This window comes from Centroberyx affinis, unplaced genomic scaffold, assembly GCF_046629955.1.
Source record: "Centroberyx affinis isolate AG114_WGS23_722 - 3 ecotype Tasmania unplaced genomic scaffold, CSIRO-AGI_Caff_v1 ptg001366l_1, whole genome shotgun sequence".
NCBI lineage: Eukaryota > Metazoa > Chordata > Actinopteri > Beryciformes > Berycidae > Centroberyx > Centroberyx affinis.
Genome location: NW_027279853.1, coordinates 267,908 through 293,295, shown reverse-complemented (window position 1 = coordinate 293,295; position 25,388 = coordinate 267,908). Strand labels below are relative to the sequence as shown.

The following is a 25,388-nucleotide window of genomic DNA, read 5'->3' as shown; positions in this document are numbered from 1 at the left end:
AAGAGAAGAGACAGGGAGATTGGAGTCAACAAGCGTAATTAAAGCGAGTTAGAAGCAAGATGATGGGATAAAACAGTCAGTTGGAAAAAAAAAAACAAAGCAGAAAGAAAGAGGGGAAAATAAAAAGGCAGGAAAAATATAAAGGCAAAGAAGCAAGAACAGAACCCTGAAAATAACTGTCATTAAGAAACACAGAGAGGTTTGTATATATATGTAGAGTGTGTGTGTGTGTCTGTGGGTGTGTGGGTGGGTGTGTGTGAAGACGTCTGTGTTTCTATAGTGTGTCAACAGTAGTCGAGTCTTACCTTGGTAATGTGCGCTGAAACCACGGTAACGGTGGTTGCTATCAGTTACAAAATGTAGACGGAGCCAGTTCTTGTTGCTAACGATGGGAGAGGGGACATTACTGCCTGACAACCTGAGAAGAAGACAGAGAGAAAGTTAGCAAGATATGGCACACACACACTTTTTTAACCTTTATACCCAAAGAATGTTTGCTTTTTTCCACCAGTGTCCTGCTTCACATGTATTCAGTTACACACTTTCACACCTGGGAGCTGCCCAGTACAACCCACAGTCTTTTCCTATTGGGCAGCATTGAGCAGCTCCACTGGAGTAATTGAGGAGCAAATGTGGTTTGGGCAACTCAACAGTAGCAGCAGAGGGAGGATGGACTGTCCCCCGTTCACACTCCATATGATTTCTTTAACCTTTAGACCTGGCAACTCAACCTCCAACTGCTGCAGTGGAGCTGCTCAATAAACAATAGTACCTGCACACACATGCACACACACACACACACACAGACACACACATTCATGTATGGACACACACAAAGAACATTTGTCTTGGAAGCGAAGGAACAATGTAGCTCCTCTGTAATAGACCGAAGCCAGACTGTAAAACAACTGTGAAAGCTGTGAAAGTGTCGTGACAACAGATACTAAAATACTGAAATCAGCCTAAAGGAGAGGGATAACTCAACATGTGTGTGTGTGAGTGAGTGAGTGAGTGAGTGAGTGAGGGAGTGAGTGAGAGAGACACGGAGAAAGAGAAATGCAGCAGTAAAAGTGTCATTAGAAGTTATCACTGTCCTTTAGGCTTAGTTTACTCCTTTTTGGTACTCTTATGACTTTATCCCTTTGGCCTGTGTGTGTGTGTGTGTGTGTGTGTGTGTATGTGCTTTCAGGAATGGAGTGAGTCCTCTCTATCCATAATGACACAGATTAAATTACAGTGTCAGTATTTCAACGCACACACACAGTGAACTTCCCAGTACAACCACAGTCTGCTGCTGTTGGCCACTGAGCAGCTCAACACTACTTAATGAAGGAAGGGACAACATTTCTCATTCATTTTTCCTGCCAAGATTTCCCCAGTTGGTCAGGGGATTTGAACCAGCAACCCTCCGGTCATAATCTCAGTTCTCTAATACTCAACTATCACTGCCACCACCAAGTGAAGATGATACATCATCTATTTTACATTCAGTATATCTGTTATAACATCTGTATGGAAAGAGATTAGTGCCACCAAAGATGGTATTTGAATTGCAAAAATTTGAATTTGTCCTGTTTATATTGAAACGTTCAATAAAAAAACCCTTTAATAAATTACATTTGTAAGGCATGATTTTAAATTGAATGCAATGGCTTGAAATTGAATGTGATTATTATTGATTTTAACTTTTAGCTGTAACTTTCCCAATTCAAATTAAATTTTCTTAATTCAGATTTAGCTTCCTGAGACAGATCCCAGCACAAGGGACTTACTGTATATTCTCTGCGATGCAAATCTTGTCATTTGTTTCAGGTTAATGAATCATATCAACTAGAATCCAGCTAAAGTTGACTGTTGTCTAAAAACATATGAACATGTGGCCCGTAGCTGCAAGCTGTTGGCTAATGGCTCACTAGAGTGCTGCACAGCAAAATTATTATTTACATTTCTTCCAAAATTAAAACAAAAACATAGTGTTGCATCCCTTACTGCAGAGATTATGTGATATTCTACACTACCACTGTTTAATATCCAGATATAATTGCCAGGCAGCAGTAGTACACTGCTTTAAAACAATACTAGCTGTTTGAAAGGTAGCATGCTGATGTATTGAGCCTTCTTTGGAGCCCAGTACTAGTAGCTAGAACCCAATTCACAACTCTTTCACTGAGTGGGGAGAAAAAGACTCGCTAATTGGCTATGAAGATGAACAAGGCACAGTGCCACATGACTTATGGTTGGCTAAGTGAAGAGTGTTAGCTCACTGTTGGCGGACTTGGAGAAGGTGACTGCTTTCCAGTCAACACTCAGGGAACAAAAGACCCTTATGCCCAGAGAGCTTAAAATTAATTCAGTTCAAACACAATCTCTGCTGGCACTAATCTCTTTCCATACATCTGTCATTTGATGCATGGCACATTCATCTCGTAACACTAACCAACAGGTGCAGTTTATTTCCTATTACATTTCTGCGCCATGTTTAGCAGTGACTTCTATCTAACAGTAAGCATAGAGTACTTTTTTTTGTCATCTCACCTTGGCAATTACATTTAAGACAGAGGGAGACACACACAAAATAATGTAGAGCATGAAGTGGACTGCCCTCTCATGTTCACCTGTCTCCTTCCATAAACCCCCGCTGTTAACCTTCGCAGTCCATTAATATCAGACACACACACACACACACACACACACACACACTATAATGCCAGTACCCAACACTGATACCCTCTAATATGTAACAACGGTATAATCTGTATAAAAGTGGAGCACCGTTGCAGGGAACACAAGAATGCTGAGCAGGTGTTTTAGGTGTGTCTTTATGCGCGTGCCTGTGTGTGTGTGTGTGTGTGTGTGTGTGTGTGTGTGTGAGAGAGAGAGAGAGAGAGAGAGAGAGAGAGAGAGAGAGAGAAAGAGAGAGAGAGAGAGAGAGAGAGAGGGAGAGAGAGAGAAAGAGAGAGAGGGAGAAAGACAGAGAGGGAGAAAGGGAGAGGGTCACCTTGTGCCCTAGATCAGTAGGATTCTCTGATGTCTGCTATTAGTCACGCACACACACACACACATACACACACACACACACACACACACACACACACACACACACACACGCACGTGCGTGTGTGTGTGTGAGCGTGCACAATAAGACAACGGAGCAACATGAATCAAAGAGAAAAGTTCTCAGTAGGCACCGTGCCAATGCCATAATTACTGAGAGAGAGAAAGATTTTCAGATTTTTGTCGCAAATTAAGTGAAACAAACAACACTATCAAACGTATAATAGCAGTGTATATGCCTAATTTATTTGGTTTGGATCATTGTAGTTGTTCAGTGAATTCAATTCATATTGTTAGCGGCATTGGCAATGTGCACAATATTATGTACTTCATGGTGGGAGAGAGCGAAAGAGAGGGGACAGTCGAGATTTTCCATATCCCTCCTCTATCTATACAAATAAATGATGTATTATACATTCTCAAATACCAGTCTCAACCTTGTAAATCATATTCAGAATGACTATTGAAATTGACTACATCTTCAAATTTTTAAATTGACTACAACACTGCAAATCGATGCTGAATGACTCTTTGTATTAGCTGGGAGAGAAACCGGACAGTAAATTAGATGGAAAAGGCTGGAGAAGAGATATTGGAACATTCTGCTGGATAATAATCACTGACATCTGAGTCCCTGGATTACCACGAAACATTTCAAATGTCAACAGACAATCTATTTATCAAAATAGATCTGAAAAAAAAAAAAAAAGATTATTGCATATGACAACATGTTAAATATGAAAAAATCGAAAAGAATGTGAAGAAGAAAAGGACTAGGATGAATTAATCTGAAATAAACTGATTACAGTTTGTATTGCTACATGTCCCCCAACCGTAGATTCCCATCTAAAGTGTGCAGTTTTAGACCCCCAATGAACCACATCTATTCTAAATTGTTGTTAGCCTTTTGTTATATTAGTAATGTAAACTTCTAGAATTGTGTCTGTCTCTGCTGTGCACAGACTGTAAAATGATAGGATGCTAACTTTGTAATGATAACAGGCATAGAGCGAGACGAGTAGCAATGGGAGCAAGTACCTCACAAGTACCCAAGATGGGCTGTGTGCATCGAGAAAAACCCATTGTCATCTGATGCAGGCTGAAAAGGCTAGAAACAGTGCATCTATAAAAAGATGAGCATTTCATCTGAAACTAGAAACTCAACACCATCTGATTGCAGCTCTTGCTAGCTCTCTGTTTCTAGGTCTGTATTTCTTTATTTTCCTCTCATCTCTTTTTCTCCCTCTCCTGCTCCCTCCTCTATCCCCCTCTCTGTGTCTCCTCTATGCACTCTCTCTGTCTCTCTCATATTATTCATATTTACAGCCCTTAATTCACTTCCTGCTATGACATCATTACCCAGAGTGCATCATTAAGGGTAGAGTGTGTGCATATTCAATCTGTTCCAATATTAAAACAGGAATTAAATCATAAATCTATACTGATAGCCTATGTGTGTGACGTTAAAATATCTTCCAGACCGCTTGCTCGAGAAGCACTTAACAACTCAGAGCCGCAGGATGAAGGTATAATTAGATAAATCTTTCTATAGGACTAAGTGCGGCAGTAGCCTGAAGGTTAGAAGAACAGGCTGGTCAAAGGATTTGGATCCCCAAAGCAGCTGAAAAACTACGCTCCTCAATGCTCTGCCTTCCCTCAACAACTACTGTTGAGATGCTCTTGAGCAAGGCACTTCAGTGGATCTGCTGTGTGGAGAACAGTAGCAGTGAAACAGGGTGGTGCTGAAAAAGACTGTGTGCTGAGCGAAACCCTTCCATGGATAAATAAAGCTTAAAATGATATTCTAAGTGTCCAGGAGAAACCTCCTACCTCTAAAAAATATCAACTTCTCAGGGACTGGGAAAAAATTGGTTGATTTTCCGCACTGATATCCATTTGGACAATCTGTAATGCATTATTAAATCATTCATCTACGCTGATGGCTTCTGTCTGTGATGCTTACTTAAGTGTCCTCCCAAGGTATCTGCTCTAAAAGCACTTTAGAGTAGCTCTGAGGGAATATAGATAGTGTTCAGATGGGCTTCAATGATTATTTTGTTTTTATACCATGGCCTGTGAGGGAGTTCTTCTCTGTGATTACGGGCGTGAGAATGATGTAGATATGCACAGGGTGCAGCCGAGTTAGTACAACCAACACATCTGAAAAGTTTTCTTCCATGCAGCACACATACATAAGACTTAAAAACAGAAGAAAATAAGAAAGATCATTAACTATCTCCCTCATTACCATAAAAGTTACCATAGCAACCAATTAAGCAAGGCTATCCATGCTTTATGGAAGTCATCAGCACAGCTGGAAAGCGTCTTCTATCCAACAGATTGCTTGACTGAAACTACCCATTGCTAAATTGCTAAAGACTTACAGCAGAACTGAAACCAACACAACTATTTACTGCCCCATCTAAGCAACGTTTGAACAATCCATTTACGTCTTACCTTGCCATAATAAATGGATTGAATAAATAGGTTGCCTTCAAATGACCCAGTTAGAAATCAGGACGTATAAACAAACAAACAAACAAACAGTCATGTAAGGTTTAAAAGTAGCTTTGTTCAGTTCTGATGTTACAATGTAACCATAAAACCACAATCCTCCTTCACATGCTTTTGAGACCCTTGCCACAGCTGGATGCTCTTGATGCACTTGTGACATTTTGTTGGTGCCAAGCTAAAATAAAGATCTGAGAAATTCATGACTGCAGTAGCTAAATCTATACATTGAATATTCCCAGTGAATATCCTTGTTACAATGAGGCAGAGATTAGTTATGTTTATATGTGATATATCTGTGCAAAAAAAGAAGGGAATGCAGAAGGATCAGACTCTTGATACCAGTTTAGAGCCTCGATTCGCTTGTGATTTGCTATCCAAACAGTTTGGAGTGAAAACCGTAGACAGTCAGCTGGCTGTCATGACAAGTTTTTTACAAAGAGAGAAAGGGCTAAGAGTTTGTAGATCTCATCACTTTCAATAGATCTCAGGTGCAAGGAATTTGGGGTATTTCTTTGTGACCTTTGTCGTATGTCATCCCACTCGCTCTCTCCCAGTCTTTCCTGCTTATCTCCACTACTGAATAAGGGCAAAAATGCCCAAAAAGTAATCTTAAAAAATCTTGATAACTCCAATGACATGCCCACTTTCATGCGCGCTCCATTTCTATAGCATCCAAGTCAGGTTTCTCACCTGGCACTCACCCTTTTACAATAGCACAGGGAATAGTTACATCAGGTCCTGTTTATTGGTAAGAAAAAAAAAAGAAGAAAAAAAAAAAAATTATTCTTTAGGATGACAGGAATCTGCTCTTGTGAGTTTGACAGTGACTGCCCTGTCTAGGCAGGCTGCCTGGCTTTCACAGTGGTTTCTGTACAGTCTAAAAGCCATTGAAGTAGTATTTCACTTGAAAATGGCAATGAGATAAAACGATCACTTTAGTTTGATTAGAGGATATTTCTAAGGAATACATTTCATATCAAGGGACCTCACAAGGGGCTCTGATCCAAAGTTCGGAAAGCCTGATGTAGACTCATATAAGGTATGTGATATTAAACTGTCCTTCCAAACTGTCTCTTCTAAAAGCACTTAAGAGATTACAATAGCTGAGAGTAGCTCTCACTTGATGACATCCCAGATTAGTATTGGTTTTCTGGTATCTAGCTGTAAGAGAAAGTTGTTTATGTACAGTAGACACTGTTGAACAAATATGGAGGAAACGCTGGAGCATCCTTGTTTCTTTCAGACAATGTTTTAAAAAAAACATTCCCAAAAAAAACAAAACATATCAAATATCTGCCAAATTAACATGACAGAAAATGTCAGAATACATTGAGTGAGCAGCCATCAGACCATGCCTGGTGAATTAGCCTGTAAAACATCATTTCAGCTTACAGCTACTGAAATGGTCTGATTTCCACAGTATTTAACTGTAGGATTATATTTGTCTAAAACAATAGCCACGTTGTTCAAGAAGCATCACAGTCTAACAATACAGTGATAGTGCTTCTAGGCTTAACAATAATGAAGAGTAAAGGGGGACTCTTAAGGGTTCAGTTAACCAATACAGAAGGGGACCCCCTTAAATTCACACTAATCAACTTTTTCTTTTGTGACTCATAAATCATACTTCTGAAGTCTTACCAGGTAAACACTGAAAAACTTAAAAGGCCTCTTTGGTTCCATAATCAACTACAACTAGGTTAGATGGGGAAAAAATACTAATACTAATACTAGTGTGTGTGTGTCTGTGTGCACCTGTGTGTGTGTGTGTGTGTGTGTGTGTGTGTGTGTGTGTGTGAGAGAGAGAGAGAGAGAGAGAGAGAAGGAGGGAGAGAGGGAGAGAGAGAGAGAGAGAGAGAGAATATCAAGTGGAAAGTAGCCAGAGGGAGCAAGAGAACATAATTGATTAAATACACTAGACCAAAAGAGCATCTCTCCCTCTCTCCATCTCTCTATCTACCCCCCTCCCATCCTTTCTTCTCTCCACCTCTCTTCCTCCACTGAAATACACACCGGCTATTCCACTGACAGTATGGGAAAGAGAGAGAGGGAGGAAACAAAGAAGGATGAAGAGGGAAGGAGGGAGCCAAGAGGCAAAGAGGGAAAGATCGATGAAGAGGAGGAGAGGCATGGAGGGAGAGAAGAAAGGAGGGCAGGGAGGGAGGGAGGGAGAGAGAGAGAGGGATAGACATCGGTTGATATGTTAACTTGTTAATTATTCATCTTAGCAGTGGAGTAGAATGTAATTGCAAAACATAGAAGCAAGAAATTACTGAAGAGCAGATTTTAGTATGTATATATATTTAATACCTAATATAAAAAATGTGGTGCTCTATAATAATCAAACCAAGGCTTTTTACACATTTGTACATTTCTCAGGGTTTTATTTTGGAAATGTTGTAGGAGTACTCAAATTTCCACTGACTCATTTACAGAGTACAAAAACTATACAAAATCATAATTAGAATCTTCAAAGTGTTGCCGATGAAACAACATTGTCAATGGAGCAGGTATTAATCTTTTCATGCATGAGCTTTGAATTTTCTAACCATCTCCTCTTCATAATTTATTGACTTGCATGGTAGGTTTCTCTCCTAGATATAGGAGTCAAATAGGCAGCTGTAAAACGTTCACATTAAATTATAATCTAAAGGTGTTTAGCTAGAACTTTCCCTGGGTATGTATTTTTTATACTTCACCATACACCAGTTTGCTTGAGGAAGGGATTATTTTTTGTTTTGATGATTAGACAATATCGCTGCTTTTTAGGTATGCACTGAAGAAAATCTAGGTATTCCAATTCATGCATTCTCAGATTTTAGCATTTTTCACATGCAATCTGCAAATCCAAGATAGTAATTCATCATATTTTAGATAAAGTTTTGATGTTTTGAAGATGTTTATTTACAGCTATCTTAATATCATGGGTCACTCATTTGATTACACTGCCCTTAATTCCAGTAAAATTTGGTGGAAGACTTTACCTGATTTTAGCATGAGGGCAGTTTTCTGGTGAGTGAAAAATCTTGCCACCACTTGTTGCTATACACTCTATGATGAAGCACAAAGAGCAATCTACACATTATAGTAACCACCATTAGTTCACTTCAAACTCATTGTCAATCATATTCACTTATTTTGATCACATAGCCTTGAAAATGATTGTAAATTAAACACAATAGGCCTGTTTACTTGTTTTGAATTGTTAGCGCCGTGTGTACTAATTTAGTGAACCTGAGTTACCTGATGTTTCCCCTGAAGTAAGGGGCTCCCCAGTCCCACCTTGTATTTGTTCACAGTATTATGCTATTGCTTTGTCTCAGAATGCTTGCATAAATATGTAGCTCAACTGAATAGAATTTGTTGTCAGCAGATAAAGATTTATTTTGTCTCGTCTAAGGTATTTCTGGTGCAAAAAGCGATTGTAGCCCCCAAGGTAACTAATGGTTTCTGCCCAGTCCCGCTTCTACGCAAGATGTTGTGGTGTGAAGCATGAATACTGGAGGGCTTTAATCTCATTTGTGAGATCGTGCACAGCAGAGGCCAACCAGATGACATGTGATATGTGAGATTGTACGCATACAGCAGCCAGCAGCAACCTGATATCTGATGTGTGAGATTGTACAAATCAGTATATCTACCTGCTATTTAATGAAAGGCTCTCCACACAGGCAGAAGCCTCCCATCTTTGGTCAGGAGGGTTAGAGAGGTAAGCTCCCCACATACTAACTTGTGTGTGTACATGTGCATGTGCATGTCTGTCTGTCTGTCTGTCTGTCTGTCTGTGTGTGTGTGTGTATATGTGTGCGTTCGTGTGTGTGTGGCTATTCATTAGACAGTGGGGGAATGCTCCTTAATCAGGCAATCTGTCTTAATAGCTTGCTCTAATTAAGACAGGTGGGACCCGCCCCACACACACACACACACACACACACACATACACACACACACACACACATTATCTCTCTCTCTCTCTCTCTCTCTCTCTCACACACACACACACACACCTACAGAGAAGTGTACACACACTCCCTCAAACAATAAAATGCACATTCACACATACACACCCACACACAGTTGGAGTGTTGGGTTGTGTGTGAAGTCTAGGTGGAGCCATCATCAATCAGTATATAGAGACAGAGAAGTCCTGTGTGTGTACGCGCGTGCACAGATGTATGTTTGTAACTGTTTGTATGGTGTGTCTGTGTATCTGTGTGTGTGTGTGTGTGTGTGTGTGTGTGTATGCTTGCTGTGTCACTCTCCATCAATCTGAAGTGGGCAGAGAGTAATCAGTGTTCACAACAGGACCCTGCTACACCCCTCTCTCTCCCTCCCCTCCCTTTATCTCATCTAAATTTCCCTCCTCCTCACTGTCCTCTTCATAGACACGCAAGGCATTTCTCCACCGACTTCTTCACATGGACAACCAAAGGCTGAAATATAACATGAGTGTGGGGCCGTGGACCAAAGAGAAAAAAAAAAAACACACTTGGACATTGATTATTTAGAAATGTAACAAGTGGGCATTAACATCTGAGGCCCTAAAATCTCAAAATCACGCATTAAGTATATTCAAAGTACATCAAAACAGACCAAAAAGAATATGTTATCACTCCCTGAAACTATGTGGAGGGCCTGAAAGAGCTTTGTGGTGGGATACATTTTGCCAGCAGGCCCTACTTTGGGCAGCAATGATCATCTTCATTACACTGTACTCTCCACTGCTTTTAGGAGTACCAAGTATGGGTTGAATGTGATATGTTGACTGACAAGTTCTGAAAATATGTGCATAGTGTAGTGAGTATATGTAGCACAGTTATCATGCAATAGATACTGTTGAATTCAGCATGCTAACTGTGGCAGTTGATAAGTCTTAAGTCTTTCATGTTACTTACTTGAAATAAAAAGTCAAACTAGTCAATATAATGTAATGTATAATGTATATAATGTATGTATATTGTCATGTGGGTAATTTAAGCTGGTGATGGCAGAGAACCTTGGCTACAAAGCTAGCTAGCTTTCTTCTTCATGTGGCTGAAGAGACCGCTCCAGCCAGCAGATGGTGATGAGATATTAGACCTAGACGATTCACTAGCTTTTGCCTAAACACCACAGTGTGACAAACCAAATATCACATTGTGTACTGTATATTGATATCCATCTACCTGTCGGTCTGTCTGAGTAAGAAGTAGCTCTAATACAAGGCCTGTACACCCACAGTTGGGGCCGGTGGGTCAAGCAAAAACTATGGCCCTATGAACAGTTTTAGAGAATGTCTGATATTTTGGTGTAATTGAATGTATTTTAACAAAATCAGAGGCGTTTTTTCAGATAATTTGCTTACAATATTCATGTGCATGCTAAGAAGCATTCTGCTCGCTTAAGACCTAAAAAGTTAATACTTTGTGGTCACATCTCAAAATTCTCAATGAGAAATAGCATTTTTGGCCTGTGGCTCTCTAACAGAGTTAGATTTCAGCTCTTGGCCCTCCATGTAAAACAATGCGAGTCCCTCCGCTCTAATATGAAGACATCCAGTAGATTATCTCCCCGTGAATACAGGGAGGAACTGCATGATAAACCCACTGGATACCCCATTATATTGTTATAAAATATTGCTTTCCTTTCTCTCTAACCCATTCTGTCTCTCTTGTCTCTTCTTTTGTTGCCCCTCTTTCTTCCTCTCTCCTCTCTGCATTTGCCTCTCTCTCGCCCTGCTCTCCTCTGCTCCTCTCTCTCTCTCCTCTGTCTGCCTCTTTCCCTTTTGCATCTCTCTCCTCATGTCTTCTTCCTCTCTCCTTCTCTCCCCCCACTCTCTCTTGCTCTCTCTCTCTCTCCAGGGTTTTCTATCCGTCATTCTGTCTGTTCTCTCCTTTCATTTAGCTCCGTCTCTACCCAGAAGCCATTGCAATTCCGGGCGGCTCCCCGCCTCTCCTCAAACCAGCTCTCCTGTGTGTGTGTGTGTGTGTGTGTGTGTGTGTGTGTGTGTGCATACCCTGCGGGACAGAGCAGTAATCAGAGCAGAGACAGAGAATGAGAGAGAGGAGGAGTGGGGGAGAAACAAGGAGAGGGAGCTAGTATTATTATTATTATTACATTACATTATATTATGATTTCAGCACCCTAGCTACCGATACAGGCTGCTGGCTATTCAATACAGCTCACTATATACGCAAATATACACACACAAACACACAAGGGGGCGCACACAAGGACACACACACACACAAACACATGCACTCAGACAAAGATGTATATGCATACACACACATAAACACAGACAGACACATGGACTTGGCTCAGTATGGGGAATGACAATGTATTCATGATGGTAGACTTGATTTGCTGCTGCCTGGCCCAAGTATGCATCGTACTTCAGTGGTGCTCAACCTCTGGCCCGGTCCCTGCGATTTGGCTTGGGCTGTACCTGGACAGGTGATCTGCTGTGGGACTGGTAAATATCTAATTTTATACAGAAATGTTCTTCACTGCCTATCATCAGTGGCCTGCAGAAACATTGTTCCTCCAGTGATAACAACTGTTCATTATAATTAACATCTGACATTGTTTTCCACATGTTGAAACATGTTTCATAGCCCAAGGACTAAGTCAAACTGATTATAACATATATATATACACATATATATATGTGTGTATAACAAAACACTATTCAATGGGATATCAACCAGTTTTTCTCCACTCCTGACAAATTTGTTCTGGAAATGCAAGGTTTCTGTAAGCCATGGACAATAGTTTAGTGCATATGAGATAATCAAGTGTTATACTTCACTCTGTCATGGTCCTCTGTGTAAAAAGGTGAAAAAAGTTGAGCATGTACTAAAGTTGTGTCTATTAATTGAGTGGAAGTGACCCATTTCAGTTTTTTATCCATAATGAATGTGTGTAATGTGACTTTGTTCGCATAAACACTATAATCTAATTATCATACAATAATCTAATTATAAACCTTACTTTGATGCTAAGAGTAATGTGATTAAGCTGTTTACATGCATAAGATTATCGTAATATACCAGTCTTAATGCAATCTTGCATACTGTGTTGAGTGAATAAATTGTCATGCGCCTTTTCCCCTATAGGCAACTGCGATGTCAGTCATCGCCCTCGTATCACGAACTGCGATCGCATTTCTCCTCGGTTCTCTATTTCAGTTATTCCCATGTAATAATCCTGCAATTTGTCCAGATTTAAGACGTTGAGGCTGGCTATAAAAAAAAAGACAGTAGCACTAAAAATTGACACTCTGATTTACTGGGCAAGCTGTGCAACTCGTGAGAATTCAGATGGACAGGCTTACTGGGCGTATGGTGTTCACATCTCCAAACAATCCTCCCATACTGCGGCTAATATCACAGCACTCCACACATTTTAATCCTAGAGTGAACGCTCCCAATATGACCTTAGTCAAAGTACCATTGGATTAAGTTGTTTACATGGCCCAAGTTTTAATTTCAGTATTCTCATAATTACATTTAGATCGATGTATTGGTAGCTACTGTCAGAGAAAGACAGAAGCCAGTGAAATGGCATACTAAACTTTGTCCCTTTAAGTTCCTCTGCGCTCGTCTCTCTCAGTTTGTCCTTCCCTGTCTTTCTCAATCTCTCTCTCTGTTTCTGTCTCTCTCTTTCTCTCCCACCTCTCTCCTTCCCCATGAATCCCCCTGATGGCTCTCTCTTCCCTTGTCTCTCTCTCTCCATTCCTCTCATCCTCCTTTCCACCTCTCTTCTCCTGTCAACTCTCATCTCCCCCCCTTGCCCCTAATTCTCCACCTCTCCTTTTCCTCTCCTCCCCACCTCGCCGTCCTGCGCGCCTCTCATCTCCGCCTCCCCTCTCCTGGCTCCTCTTGTCACCCCAATTGCCCTTTCTGCTCCTCTTTTCTCCCCATTCCTCTCTTGTCTCCTGTCTCTTTACCTCCCTTCTGCGCGACCTGACACTGCCTCCCTCCCCAAAACACCATGACACCTCTCTTGCTCTCCTCTCTTCCCCTCTCCTGCCCTCTGCTGTCCTTTCCTTTCCTCACCTTTTCTCCTCTCCCCTCCTCTCTTTTCCTCTCCTCTACCCTCCTCCTTCTCCTCTCCTCGTCTCCCATCCTCTCAAACCAAATATTGAGTCCCACAAATAAGAAGATGTGTTCCCAAAGACTCTAGATTAATTTGTTTCAAAGGTTATCAAAGGTGTAGGTTAATATCAGGGTAAATTTGCTTAGACATGCCTTGACAATAGCTTATTAAACCTAAATTATGCTTTGGGTCACCTGAAATTGGATTTGAAAATTGATGCCCCCAGAGAAAAAGTGTGAAGATCACTGGTGTAACCTACAGTCCCAGTGTTGCAAACACATCTAGGGAGAAATAGCCTGCTTCATGAACTTGTTTATGAGCTGTTATGAGAGTCTTTTGGCCTATGACGCTGGTTGCTAACGGATTCTCCAGAGTCCTCCCAGACACAAAAATAACGTTGATTGATGTGATTTGCGCCAGTACCTTTTGGGAAATATTTAAAAAACCTCCATCTCAATATGTTTGAGGTGTTATCTCACCCTCCTGTGTTGCAGACTGCCACTAATTCAGATGGAACCACCTGGCAACACATTGACGGGGCAGCGCTGTGGAACTTATCGCCGAGTTGAACATTTTTATGTTTATCTCACTTTATAAATCTAAAAAAATGTGAGTAATGAAACATCATCAAGTCTTTTATGTTGTTTTTTATTAGTCCGAGTCTGCCTCTTAGTAGCCTCTCATGAGGTGAACTGATCCTCACCTGCCATGGTTTGAAAACCACAGCAAAGGCACAGAGAGTGTGGATGTCTAGTTTTTGGCTTGTATGGAAAGGGAGGAAATTGGACAAGACACACACATATATAAGTTACAGATGAACTAAAAGTAATTCATTTTTTATTTGCCAGGTAAGCCAAACTTTATCAGGCTGGGTGCAGGGGGGAGTACATTACACCCCCACCCAAAACTCCTCTCTTTGCCTCTCTTTGACCACTGGTTGGCCTCTCCTCCTCCCTCTCTCCTCTCACCTCCTGTCCCCTTCATTTTTCAGCTGGTAGTTCCCCCCCCCCTCTATTTTCCCTCATGTTGTTTGGCGTATACAGGTTGAAAAAAGTTGCATCATTTCAAGATTATTAAGTATTATCTATCTTGATCTCTCTTTCTCTGCACGTCTGCCTACCTGCTCTGTTTTGAGTATATGTGTAAGCATGTGTTTCCCTATATCCTTAAATACATATTTGAATTAATCTGATGTGTGTATGTGTGTGTGTGTGTGTGTGTGTGTGTGTGTGTGTGTGCATGTGAGTGTGAGTAAGAGAGGGAGGGTGTGTGTTTGTGTTCAAGGTCACTGCTCCATTTCCTATTCGGGATGCTGCTGCTATCCCAGCATCCTCTCTGCCAGCAGCATTGATTAGGACTCGGCAAGCATAACATCACACACACTCACACACACACACACTCACACACACACTTAAACTCTCTTTTTGTCTCTCACACACAACTCCTTTTGCATCTCTCAAGCAAATGCTAATGCTTTGAGCAGAGCAGCAAGAAAATGCTTCAACATTCAAATCTCTCTTACACACACATGCACAGAGAAACACACACCACACACCCATAAACATGCATGCACACACACACACACACACACACACACACACACACTTAATGTATTATGATATTTGCACAGACTATGAACAGACACAGCAGAACAGCACAGAGCTGAGCCAAGCGAAAGAACAACAGGCCAATTTCAACAATGCACAGAATGAGTAAATTTTGATTGATGATGTTGGAGAAATTGGGTTGGTGTCTCTGGGACTAAACCTGGACTGGTTCCCATCTTACAGCACTCAGCTGTTTCTCTCCATTAAACCAAACGATACCAGTAAGTTGGCCTGATGTCAAAGGCCAGATGTCCCAAAATTTCCTTCAACTAAATTCAGATAAAACTGAGTTTGCTGTCATCGGACATCTCACACACATCTCAAGCCAAGTTTAACTCTTTCTCGATCCGTTGTCTCCGTACATCAAACCTGAATTTAGGAATTACCTTTGATCATCTTTGAACCTTTAATAACACAAAGATTTGAATATGTCATTGTGGAACATTACAAAGATTACAAAAGTTTTTGTCTTTTGATGATTCTCCGCAATTATACTTTTATATTATCCTGTCTTGGAATTGATAAGCCTTGGCATAGCTCAAAATTGTGCAGAATTCAGCTGCCAGGTTACTAATGAGGACTGAACATATGGGAGCATATCAGAAAGAGTTTAGCTTCTTGTCACAGGCCTGTCAGTTTAAGAAATATTTTTTTTTCTGCTGATTACATTTACGGATCAGTTACGTCTGGCTCCCCAGCTGCATCCCAGACCTTTTAACCCTTTATGGGCCACAGCACAGCCCAACATCCCTGACCTGGATCTTCCTGACCTTTCTCAGCACTTGGTCATCTGGGCCCCTGGGCTTTGGAATGACCTGCCTAAGATACATTTCACAGACAGGCTTTGATAGATTTCTTTTGCCAATATTCCAGGAATATTGCCAATTTGCCAATATTCCTGTTTAATTCTCATTCACTTCTGGCATTATGCTGTTTATCTTATTTTTTATTCATTTATTTTCACTTTTGCACTTTTCAACAATGTTTTGCAAAATGCTATATAAAATGTATATTATATAATACATTTTTTGCAGCAGTAGGAGTAGTAGGAGTAATATTACTTTTAGTTTTAGTAATTTTGGTTAACCACGTGATCTCCCAAGTGGTTGTAAGAGTGTTTGTGTATGTGTGTCTTCTAAATCAAAACACATCTTGCTACATTCAGACAAAACCTATGTATCTCCAACAATTGTATTTTTTCAGGATTTAAAGAAAGTGCACCTTATTTTCTTTATCCATGCATATCTACATCTTTACAATATTGAGTTTTGAGGATTTCACCCAGTACCCATATGGTCCAGTGGGTGCTAAACACACCATGCCATATGAAGATGTGACACATTGTAATCTTATTGTTAGGTTGATGCCGTTACTTCTCATGTCTTGCTGTACCAGATGTGATGATGAACTGTTGGTTCTTGTCATAGGCTTGGTTTACTTTTAAAGGTTTTCCTCCTTCAGTTTGCTGCTTAGTTCAAGCACCTTGGTGGAACTGCGAGGTAGTGACAGTTTTATATTCTCCTCCTCGTCATAGTCTCCATTGTATTGTTCAAGTGGGGTGGGAGGGTTGAGTGTGGGAGTGATGATTTGTTCTAGCCGACGTCTCGCTAAACCAGATGCTGTTGTGTGCCCTTGGCTCATATTGCTAGCTGCTGAAACACCAAGCATACTGGAATGACTCGACAGACTATGGCATCTACAACTGTCAGTAGTAAATACATGATGGCATGTGGGGATGGCTTAAGTTTGTGTGTGCGTGTGGGAGGGGGGGGTTACATTTGTTCCAATTTGTGTATTTCTGTATGAGTCGGTATGTGCATTTGTGTGTCTCTCTGTGTATCTGTGTGTTTGTGCCTATGTGTGTGTCTTTTTTTGGGTGTCTATGTGTGCTAGCATGGGTGTGTGAGCATGTGTGTCACAACACACCATGCATGCACTAAACTGTCTGCTAAACCAACACGTGTACGGCGATACGACTTTAGGCACCCAGCGAAAAGGCTCCGACTCCAGCTCAAACCTGACAAAATTCATTTTTAGCGCCTCTGAAAAACCAAATCCCAGACAAGCGGGAGATTGGTAAATGACAGACTTTGAAAAGCCCAGTCCAACATTACCATGGATTTGGTGACGGGCTGTCGAGTGGGTGCACCTAACGGCACTAAATAGCATGCTATTTCCTGGACTCATGTCAAGAGTGCGGCAGAGACTTTAACTACTGTCAAAACTGTCATGGTATACAGTTGTAAGGGAGAGAGAGGGACTTACATAGCCAAATAGAAACATATAGAGACCAGAGATAGATAGAAAAAGGAGAGAAAACAAAGGGATAAAGTTACAGAGGTGGAAAGACACAAACAGAGAGAGACAGGCATGCAGAGAGACAGAAGGGAGAGAGATCATTCTATTTAAGATGCTCTACTTGGTTTCAAGGGCAACTGATTCTGAAACAACAAAATATAAACCGTGTGTGTGTGTGTGTGTAGTGTTAGGCTAGGATTACAGGCACTTAGCTCACAGCGATATACTACTCTCATAGGCACAAACATACCACTCTGCATACTGATTAGACAAAAGTGTCTTTGTATGTGTGTGTGTGTGTGTGTGTGTGTGTGTGTGTGTGTGTGTGTGTGTGTGTGTGTGTGTGAGAGAGAGAGAGAGAGAGGGATAGAGAGAGTGAGAGAGAGAATGAGAGAGAGAGTGCGTGCCATTCTGTCCGTGTGTGTGTGTGTGCATGCATCAGTTGTGTGTCTTGGTGTGTGTGTGTGAGTACGTTGTTGGCAGCCCTGCAGCAACTGATAAACACAAAATAAATTCTCACACACATTCACATATTAGCACATCAGCCATTAGCTTTTTCTGCTAATTGCCATAGAAAATTAGCGTTTTTAGCTATTTGCATCTTGTGCTAATTGCCATTGGAAATTAGTATATTAGCTCTTAATATTGTGAGCTAATGGCCAGGTAATTAAGAGGGTGTCAGCATGGCCTAGTTTTCAGAGACTCCGTTCTGTAACCAAAAGGTCACAGGTTCGATCCCTGCAACAGCCAGTTGGTCCATCAGAGATGAAGGAGACACTGTAATCTTAGTTAAGTCAATTCCAACACCAGGCCCAGTCGGGTTAGAGTCAAAAGTCTGAGGCTAGAGCAGATCAAATCCAATTCAAAACCAAGGCAGGAATAGCCAATACGGCATCTGCATTTCTTTCCATATGCAAGAGTAATGATAAAGACGTTTCTTCAGGATGAACAGAGATATAGATCTATCTCCAGGAGCTCTGCACTATACCCTTCAACATACAACTAATCAATACAGAGGAGTTGACTAATCAATGCATATGATGACCGTTACATACACGTTTCTACATATGAAATCCCTTAAATTGTGTGTAGTGCTGGGGGAGAAAATTATCAATAAAATTACCCATTTTTTTTATTTTTAGATAGGCAGGAAAAAGTGAAGTCAACATCAAATAGTGGCCAAGACGTTTGAGCTTGAGGCATGACACAAGTCGAAAAAGTCAAAATACTGGTCTTGAGACCGGACTCAAGACCAAGAGAGGTCTCAAGTACTACAGCTCTGATATACAGTACGTCTCTATGCAAGTTAACTCAGATGTAATTGTACCGCATGGAACATTGTTGCTGAGAGCTCTTGATTTTTAAAAAAGACAAGCAGCATTCATATTATTGAGATCACTTTTTTCTTTTTTTTCCAAAATGCAGGGATTTTGAATCTGATTTATCCTAAGGCTATGAAGAGTCCTAAGGCTCATTATTAACACCAGCCTGCTATGGATGGATGAGTTCTTGTCCTCCTCTGCTTGCACACTACACACTGATGATTTGAATTACAGAATACATGCTGTGTAATCAATTTTCCACACAACCTCTCAGCTAATTTTGAGTGTTTTCTTCTGGCCACGTATCAAGTAATATGAAAGTTTCTTTGTCACACCACGATGAACAAACCGTACCCGCCATGCTTTTAGCATTATTTGCAAATTAGAAGTAGCCTAATGGTACTGTTTTTGTTGTTGAAAAAAAACAAATAAGGAATATGAATTTGGGGATGCAAGTTTTTCATATGGCAGTAGAAGGGTTAGCGGGTTATGAGACATTCACATTATTTCACAAAAACAACAAAGAGCTACACAAGGCTAAATTCTAGCAGTAGATCTCTACCTATACCCACTCAAATAACGTCTTTATAACAAAACATGCATTTCCATCTGAAGGCTAACATTTCACCATGCAAATGTGTTTTTGGTGCAGTCTCTGTATGCCTTCAAGGATTTGTTATAAAGCTCGGGAAATTCAGAGACACATTACATTTTTCCTCCATTTAGGACCGGCAGCTGTACAGTAATTTCTACTGTCCTGTCATTGGCTGCACTCTTAAAGGTCAGTGCATGGCGGGTTCAAAGTTCAACTAATTTGAACTGTGCACTGCATACGTCAGCACAGGACTCAAAAACGCACTCAAAACCTTTCCTGCACAAAACCTTTCTTGCGCAAACGTCACGATAGTACAAATACAGTTAACGGCCCCATTCAACAACCTTTTTGTTTATTCGTTTTTTAAGCAGCGGTCTTTGTCAACCTGTTTTGGTGTGCTGAACAAACCCCAAAGGGAGCAACAGTCAGGTGTGTGGTTATTTTTTTATTGCCTCTCATTTTGTATCAAGCACCTGGTCAGGATTTTGGATGTGCATATACTACCTCCTCCATGCAAATGTTTTTAAACAGGCCTGGAGAACACATCATCACTTACAAGGCAAAAGAGGACTGACAACTGATTCCTGCCAATTCAAACAGGAACAGCTGGGCCTGATTCCCCTGCTGCTCAGAGCTAACAGTGCTAATGGCATGCACATCAGTGTGAAGTCTGTAGTCAAGACCACCTCAAAAAAATGTCCCTCCTCCCCACTTAAAAAGGCTGCAATATGCTTGGCACTCCGCTCTATTATGGGGACTTTTTTGGTAACTATGTTGGGCAGGAGTTGTCCCAGCAGTTTCACACTGATTACACAGTAATCTCTTGTTGCTGAGATAAATTCTGTTGTCTATTTTGCCCTAAATTTCTTTGTGTTAGTAGCAGGTAGGCTGCTCTGTTATGAAAAAGTTGTAACCAAAGCATTAAGTATGCTGCTCGACAGTTTTAATGTCATTTCAATGTGTCTCTTAGCCTTCCATAATCATTGTGGTTCAGATAAGGCAGATAAACAAAGGTTGTTTACAGAGAAGGGTGATGGAAACACTGTTGTTTACAGAGCGGCTGGGGTTTGTTTGTCAACATCAGGCTTCAGGAGTTTTCATGGGGACAGAGAGGACAAATATACTCACGATACTCAGATACACGCACATATACAGCAGATACATAGAAAGAGATAGGGATTCAAGCACACAGTAACAGCTACACACACACTTTTACATGCTTGGACACAAATGTACACACACACATTTAAATATGCATGTATTTGTCTACACATGCACACAAGCATAGAAATCCACATAAACACAGACATAGACCTATATACAAAGAAAAATACATGCAATCACACACAGACACACAAACAGACAGACACACACACACACTCACACACACACACACACACATAGTATATGCATGCACACAGACAGAAATAGATGTTTGTTAACATTGGGTTTCAACATTTTATTGAGAACAGACAGACACACACACACACATACACACACACACACACACACACACACACTTGGGCAGTAATACAGGACAGCCTCATATTTCTATACACCCAATATACACAATATTCCAAAGCTACAGGGGGGATTCTTCTGACCATATTCAATCAAACTAACAAGTTCATCAATATCAACACCAGAACTTTTGCCCTAACTACACAATCAATAGTTCACATCTAACTAATATTTATCATTATTCTGACTTGACAATTTTTATTCAGTACTCAGTCAATATCAGAACCTTAATGTGAACAAGACGATTAATAATTTGTCTCCAATCTTTAATCTATATTTACATTGAGCCTAACGAGAAAGTCAATAATCAATTTCCAACTAGTACCATATATTGGTTGATCAAATACAGAATGTACTCTCAGTATCCACTTGTATACTCAGTATCCGCAGGTCCTACAACCAGGTAGGAGCAGCTTTTGTCTCCAGAACAGTCTGAATTCTTCAAGGCATGGAACCAACAAGGTGCTGGACTTAAAAAGGAGGGGTATCATTTGCTTTTGCAGCAATTCTATATAATTACCTGGTGTCTATAAAATACATCTGTTAAGTTTTTTTTCAGTAAAAATCGTTTAGTTTTAGCTTTAGCTATTCACTTCCCATGATTTGTTTCCCACCTACAAGAAAATAGGTTGTTTTACATAAGCAGCTTCTTATGCTAATGAGCTACTGGTTTGATTGGCTGGCCATTCTGGAAGGCCCGCCCTCCTCTTAGCGCTGTTTGGTCAATTTCAGACAGTCCAGTGTCTACAGAGATACTGGAGCAAAATCTGACTGGCTTGTACAAGGGGGCGTGTTTTATAGTTGGTGACTCTGGGGAAGTGGCATAGTAACATGATTCTGTTTTTGTTTTTTTTTTACTCTGATTACTTCGCACCTCCAAGTACCAAAATCACCAGAAATACTAAGAAATGCCACATACTAGGATACCCCCCCTTTAATAGCGTCATGCGGTTCCTGAAGATTTTTCGGCAGCACATTCATGCAAAGCACGTCCATGTTCGGCAGCACATTTATGTTGCAAACATCCCGTTCCACCTAATTCCAAAGAGGAGGGGTGCTGTATTGGATTGTGCACGCCATTAGAGTAAACTAACATCACTGTCATTTTCCTGGAGCCATCTGGAGATGACACATGTTTTGTGATATGATGCATTATCCTGCTGGAAGGATCAATCTGAAAAAACCTAGTAATTTTGACTGTGGCCATGAAGGGATGCAACTGGTCAGAAACAATGCCTAGGTACACAGTGGCATTTAAATGTTACATTGCATAATCGCGGCCTAATGGGGTGTAATTTGTGCCAAAAACGTTCCCCAAACCATTACACCACCACCAACAGTCTGTACCGTTTACACCAGACAGGCTGGGTCCATGGATTCAAATGCTGACCTTGCCATCAGGATGTCACAACAGAAACTGGGATTTGTTGGACCAGGTGATGTTTTTCCACTCTTCAGTGGTTTTGATGATCACATGCCTACTGTAGCCTCATCTTCTTCTTAGCTGAGAGGAGTGGAAACCGGCTGCTGTAGCCGTTCCACTTCAAGGTTTTGATGGGTTGTGTGTTCTGAGATGCATGATATAGCTGTTATTTACATACTTGTGGCCCACCCGTTGGCTTAAAAATGTCTTGCCATTCCCCTCTGACCTCTCTCATCAATGAGGTATTTTCACCCACAGAACTGGGACTGACTGGATGTTTTCTTGGTAAACTAGTGCGCAAAAATCCCAGAAGGCCATCCGTTTCTAAGATGCTGGAACCTGAGTGTTTGCCACCAACGATCATATTGTACCACGTTCAAAGTCGTCTTGCCCATTCTAACTTTTACTTATATAAGTATTGTTATTTAATCAAGGCTGCCTCTTTCTACAGTGAGCCAACTGCAGGTGATAGGCAAACTGCCCTACTGTTAGCTGGCCAACCGTAGTGGCTAAAGTTCCGATAATTTACATGATTTCTTAAAAATAGTCATTGTTGTATCCCTAATGACAGTTATTATACATAAGTACACACACATCAGTGATGTTCTGTGACTGCTAAAATATTTATAATTCGGGGAGACTTCTAGCCAAGTAGGAGGCTGCTGCCTGACAGGCCTCACTGAGGGAACAAAAGTCCCTCGGGCGCTGGGAGAAACTGTCCACGGAGCGGTCCTGTCTCATTTCATTCTCCATTTGGTTCACATTTTGGGGAAAACAACACTGTTTTCAGATAAACATTCTTCGCCTATAACTGTAGCTCAAAAACACAGGCTTAACAAGTTAAAAATGAGGAGAAAGGGCTTCACTTGCTGCCTCTTGGGAACAGTGTGTAAGCTGCAGGGCTGTGTGTGTGTGTGTGTGTGTGTGTGCGTATGTGCGCGAGTGTGTCTTGTCTCTTTTCCTCTGCTGGCTTGGCTAAGCATTTTTCTCAATTTCAAGTTCTCAATCTCATTGTCCTCTTATTCAGTGATTTTGTTGTTTTGGCTAATGGCTACATTGCAAAAGCGAAATGCTGTTTTCAAAATATTTTATTGATGAAAATAACCCCTCAATATCGCCACTTGAAAAACTCACAGTGACACTGACAGCCCATCGTCGATGTCTTACTGCGTCATACATTGACACAGCCGTCACAGCCGTACACTGACGTTTTTGCACTGTACGTGAGATCTTGTTGTTCCTGTTTCTGCATGTACTGGTACCTGATTCTGGTATTGGGCTGCTTAGGCCGCTATTTCGACTCCTCATGCTGTCAGAAAACAATGAGCTCGATGAAAAACACTGACTTCGGACGGGGCCAGTATAACACCTTGAGTTATCGACAACATCAAGACAAGTTATTAAAAGTTCTGCTCCAGGCTGTATGTCTCAACGTGTCTGCTCTCCTCTCAGCATAAAACCACAACCACATTATCAGCCAGGCAGCTGGAAGGGACACATGATAAGCATGGGAAACCTCAACACAGAGACTTCGGTATATAGGACTCCAAAGTTAATTCAGCAACAAAATAACTACAGAGCAATAGATAGCGCATTTACCTCCAGCCAAGGCATCAGCCAGACTGAATCAAACACTACCAGTAACCCTTGCATTATTCCCTATGGGCCAACCATATAATTCTGAACAATAAATAGGCTACTGCTGTTAATACTATTAATACTCCTTAAAAGGTCATTTTTGCACAGCAATAGAGTTTTGTACTTTTCTTCAGTTAAAAATGAAAGCCATTGCCTGAATAGCCTAATACTTTTCCCATTCCTAATTATCTGTGAATATTTATACATATTATTTCAAACTATGAAATTATTAAGTGTCCCGATGATTATGTAAACAATGACCTGTTGTGATCATCAAACATGTTAACATGGGTAAAAGAAGATCCTAAACAGTGATTTCATGTCACTAATGGATAATATTTGGACTAACCGATTGCATTGGTGAAGAGTTTTATGGCAGATGTGCTAGAATAAACAGCAAATTTTAGAAAATCCAAGTAGATAAAATGTGTTCAGGCTAATCACAAAAAGGTAATCATAAATAATCAACACAATACATAAGAGGACACCAAGTTCAATGCGAAATGTCCCTTGTTTTATTCCAGCAGCTTCCTTTCTTCAGTTTATCTGAGAGATCATCATTGTTTACTGCTTATTTTTTATATCTCTAGATGTTCAAATGTGGGGTAAGAATGATCTGATTTTTTTAATGTCAAAATTACTTTTTCTGACAAAAACAGAAAATTGACCTGCAGTGCCCAAAATGAGAACAAAGACTCTGAGCTATGGCAGGCTGGTGCAGTGAAAGCTTTAGTTTACTGCAGCATGTTACAAATAGGCTTTATGCAGCCACCAACTGAGAATCTCTGTGAATCGTATGTGCATACATGAACAATTACCAACAGGATTTATCAGTGATAAGTCCCCATGCTGTGTGTCCCCATGCTGTGCTCCCAGGTATCCTGCTCTCCTTTCAACATAATCACAAGCACACACACACACACACACACACACACATACGCTGGTGCACACAAGCGAGCAGGCAGACGTGCACATGCATAGACACGCTAACATATTCCTAACTGCACTTGCCTTGGCATTATTACTTCCACATTGATTACACACACACTAATATCCCTGACCATGATTACATTCAAATTGGTTACAGCAACAGCAGTGGTAGATCAATAGCCTAATTTACCATCAATCAATAACGAGCCAGAGCTATAAAATATTGTTATGACTGAACCATCTGAAAACACATGAGAAAATAATAGAAAACCACGGAGAGCAGCGAAGAGGCTAACTAGCTCAGATCAGTTAATTCCTCTGTGATATATGAGGTCCAATATTTGGGTCGCATGTAGAAAGTCCACACACACACACACACACACACACCTACACCTACACACACACAC

General features: G+C 40.8%; 1 protein-coding gene across 1 annotated transcript in view; it reads right to left on the bottom strand.

The window, feature by feature from the left end:
* Positions 1-305: 305 nt before the first annotated feature.
* LOC139649507 (CUB and sushi domain-containing protein 3-like) overlaps positions 306-25,388 on the bottom strand; it is a gene marked incomplete at its 3' end in the record, with an annotated part of 287,088 nt that continues 262,005 nt past the window's right edge. Inside the window, exon 6 of the mRNA XM_071525930.1 lies at positions 306-418. Within this exon, the coding sequence (XP_071382031.1) occupies positions 306-418 (113 nt within the window). The remainder of the gene's footprint in view (positions 419-25,388) is intronic.